At 40.8% G+C, this 4117-nt stretch overlaps 1 protein-coding gene across 1 annotated transcript; it reads left to right on the top strand.

Moving 5' to 3' along the window:
• Positions 1-2146, top strand: LOC103719214 (beta-1,2-xylosyltransferase XYXT1-like). The gene is made up of 2 exons (XM_008808340.4): positions 1-532; positions 629-2146. The coding sequence occupies exons 1-2, from the start codon at positions 313-315 to the stop codon at positions 1963-1965; spliced, it is 1557 nt and encodes a 518-aa protein (XP_008806562.1). The 5' UTR covers positions 1-312; the 3' UTR covers positions 1966-2146.
• The last annotated feature ends 1971 nt before the right edge of the window (positions 2147-4117 follow it).

Genomic DNA, 4117 nt, shown 5'->3' with positions numbered 1-4117 from the left:
ACCTTCGGCGTCACCGCCTACCTTATCCGCGGCTTTCTTATTCTAGCCTTGCACCCCATACATAATCCCATCTATCCCTGACCGTTTCCAGTCGCCCACGCCACCCCCTACTTTCTTCCTGATACCAACCCAGACGCGGGTTTGTTTCCATCTCTCTTTCCCTTCCTCCTCTTCTACTCCATTGAAACCCCCTCATCACCCAAACAAGAAGTCTAAAACCAAACCACCAACGCTCCAAGCATACTCTCCTCCCTTCTTCTTCCACCATTACTCCCTTCGCCATCTTCTCTTCTTCGAAGGTCGAACAAATACATGATGGTGCACCACCACCGCAGCTATTTCCAGCAGCTAAGAAAAGGCGAAGCGCAGCAGCAGCAGCAGCAGCCAGATTTCATGGAGTCTCACCACTTCCCTTCGTTCATGTACCACGACTACTTTAATCTCAGGAAGTCGAAGCTTGCCGCCCTCCGTGTCCTCTTCCTCTTCTCCCTCCTTTCCTGCAGCTGCTTCTTCGGGCCTCGACTCCTCTTCTGTAAGCTCCCCCTCCCTCTCCCTGTCCCTCTCCCTTGACTTTATTCCCTTTGTCAGCTCGTCTTTAACCTCCATGTCTTTCTCTCTTGTCGCACAGATTCTTTAGGGACGGAATATGAGCCGGTACTCCAAGCGAGAAGGGAAGAAGAGAACAGGGGACCGGTCCCCTGTTCTTCGATTGCCAACAACACCATCTGCTGCGATCGCACCGCCTTTCGGACCGACGTTTGCTTCATGCGAGGCGACGTTCGGACTCATTCGCCCTCCAACTCCATCCTCCTCTTCGGCAATAGCTCCGCCGCCGCCCCTTCCATGGAGGAAAAGATCAGGCCTTATACGAGGAAGTGGGAGACCAGCATCATGGACACCATCGATGAGCTCCGCCTACGAACCGCCTGCGCCGACGACTTGGAGAACCACCGCTGCGATGTCCGCCATGACGTTCCCGCCGTTGTCTTCTCCACCGGTGGGTACACCGGCAACGTCTACCATGAGTTCAATGATGGCATCATCCCTCTCTACATCACCTCCCAGCACTTCAACCGGCAGGTGGTCTTCGTCATGCTCGAGTACCACGACTGGTGGATGACCAAGCACGGCGATGTAGTCTCTCGGCTCTCCGACCATCCTCCCATCGACTACTCCAACGATCGGAGAACCCACTGCTTCCCGGAAGTCATCGTCGGACTCCGCATCCATGATGAGCTCACGGTGGATTCCGATAGAATGGAAAACAACAAGACCATAATCGATTTCCGCCAGCTGCTCGACGAGGCCTACACACCTCGAATCAGAACAATTGTGAGGGCGGAAGAGCAGACGAGCGCGCCGTCGCTCAAACCAGCGACAGAACGGAATGTTCCTTCGGCAAAAGAGAAGCCAAAGCTGGTAGTTGTGTCGCGAAATGGATCGAGAGCGATCGAGAACGAGAGGGAATTGGTGAAACTGGCCGAAGGGGTCGGTTTCGAGGTGAAGGTATTGAGACCTGAACGCACCACCGAGCTTGCTAAGATTTATCAAACGCTGAATTCGTGCGACGCCATGGTGGGAGTCCATGGGGCGGCGATGACGCACTTCTTGTTCATGAGGCCAGGATCGGTGTTCATCCAAATAGTGCCGCTGGGGACCGACTGGGCGGCGGAGACATACTACGGCGAGCCGGCGAAGAAGATGGGGCTGCGATATCTTCCGTATAAGATCCTGCCGAGGGAGAGCTCATTGTATAGGGAGTATGGAAAGGGCGATCCAGTGCTGCAAGACCCAGAGAGTATGAATGCCAAGGGGTGGCAGGTGACCAAGGAGGTATATTTGGATGGGCAGAATGTGATGGTGGAGTTGGCTCGATTTCGAAAGCGTTTATTTCGAGCTCATCGGTACGTACTCTCGAGGAAGACATCCATCAACTTGAAGCGGAAGAGACAATCTATAACATGATTCAATTTATTTATTTTTTTTGTAATCACACACGTATTTTTTCACCTTTTAAATCTTATATATAAAGAGAAAAACCAGTGTACTTAATCGAAACTGTTCTGATTTTGGATTGAGGATGGTGGTTGTGTCATATACAGTCCTGCAAACTTTCTTCTCAGATGAATCCAATTGTTCATTCGAAGATCTTATTCCATGGGATGATTTGATCTAGGTAGATAGGATACGGAAAATTCAGTTTAATCTTGTTTGGAAAATTTTTTAGTGTGAGTACTACGAGATCAACAGAAAGCCATCTGTGACATGCAAGCTTGTCAATGGCCAGAGTCCAAGTACTGATTGTACTTCATTGAGTTAGAAACAATACGAATATTGTTATTTGGTATTAGTTGACTTTAATTAACACGTAAGAAAGACTTTGTTGATGTTCAAAAACATGATAAACTTTCTTTTTGTTATGGATGATTGAGACAAAATAGCTGACTCCTGCAAGTTGGGATGGACTTCGTCATTTAATCTACTCCTTTGAAGAGCAAAATAAAACTAATAAAATTTAATAGGTCAATTTTTCATTTTGATTTTGAAAATAGTATAATTCTTCGGGATTGTATTGTTATGAGATGCATCATCTTATTATAGTAATCAGTCAAAGTGATTTAAGCAATAAAATCCAAAGCATGCCGATTAATTCATCATTATCCGTCCAATAAAATATCTATAAGGGTCAAACAAGAGCCAGTAATGTATATCAAACTTAATATATCAGTCTCGCATGTAGCTCAAACGACATACATGGAGGGATAACAATAACTTACATGAATCAAGAAAATAATCTTAAATAAATAATTAGCATGGTAGAGATACAAAAACAAAAACTAGTCAAGATAATAATATGATAATTAAATATGAAAGGGATTCGAGCTGACAATCTCCAAGAAACTTGAGTTCTGTTATATGACGCACAGTATCATTATTCTACCAATTACAATTTTTGTACAAGTAAAAATATATCTAAGTTCATATTATTAGTCTCGTATAATTTAAAAAAATCCTAGTGTAACTATAAAATATTGTAATACAACCTATAGAAATTTATAACATATATGAATAACAGGAGTGTAATATTTTTACCAAAAAAATAGTAGGAATGTAATATCATTAATTGTACTAATAATATAGTTTTGATACAAGCAAAGAAAAACATCTAAATATGTACTATTACTCAGGTACGATGAAAAATAGTTTAACAGTAAAATATCAAACTACAATTTAAGAAAATTTATAATATATGAGCTAACCTTGAATAGGATGCTTAGACTTTGTATAATCACTAAAAATCTTGTATCGGTTTGTATTACTATTAAATTATATACTTGTGCAAATAAAAAAAAAGATTGCTAAATTTTAAAATATATAATACTCAAGATTATGAATTACAAAAAATACATGTCACTCATTATTAATTAAGGACCTCATACTTGATTCATAAAGTTAGCATTAGATTTTAAACTTTTATGAATTTAAGTTTTATCATATTTATTTATGATATCATGGCTCAGTCAATCAATTTGTAGTGGAGCCACAAATCCATAATTTGAATGCCAAAATGGGTCAGCCCTAATTGGGTTTTAAGATATTGATTAGAAGCATCGTTTAAATAACAATGATGATAGCAGTCTTGCGGTAGGTCCATTATGTTATACGCACTAATAACATTTTTTTAACAACAATCATTTTTAATCTGTTTAACTATTAATTTTATTACGACTGTTACTTAGTTTCTCCACTATCACCTAAATAAAATAAAAATATTTGACTAAAGATAATATTTTTATTCGATCAAGAGTTAATATAATTTTTTTGTTTCCTTAAACAGCAATCTGAGAAAATAAATCTATTTCTCTTTTGTGGTTGATTTTCTCTATTTTTTATATCGAAAACAATGCTCTTTATAGTAATGCTTATTTAGGTTTAAACACTCTGGAAAATCACCTACTCATCCTTATTATTATCTAGTTCAAGCTCGGCCTGGCCCAGTACTTGAAAAGCTAAGCCTTATCAATTTGGGCCAAGGCCTGGGTTCCATTTGTGGCCGTGCAATTCCCAATTCTTCCTTGCCCAAATATGAACGTATAAACTGCATGCGCATGGGAGA

Source organism: Phoenix dactylifera, chromosome 3 (assembly GCF_009389715.1).
Source record: "Phoenix dactylifera cultivar Barhee BC4 chromosome 3, palm_55x_up_171113_PBpolish2nd_filt_p, whole genome shotgun sequence".
In the NCBI taxonomy this organism is placed as follows: Eukaryota; Viridiplantae; Streptophyta; class Magnoliopsida; order Arecales; family Arecaceae; genus Phoenix; species Phoenix dactylifera.
Note: the sequence above shows the minus strand (reverse complement) of the source record. Positions and strands in the feature narration are given on the sequence as shown.

Bases quoted from the DNA above. Each gene is read 5' to 3' on its own strand.
- LOC103719214 (XM_008808340.4), top strand. From the start codon at position 313: ATGATGGTGCACCACCACCGCAGCTATTTCCAGCAGCTAAGAAAAGGC. The intron at 533-628 runs GTAAGCTCCCCC...CTTGTCGCACAG, and splicing joins CGGGCCTCGACTCCTCTTCT to ATTCTTTAGGGACGGAATAT.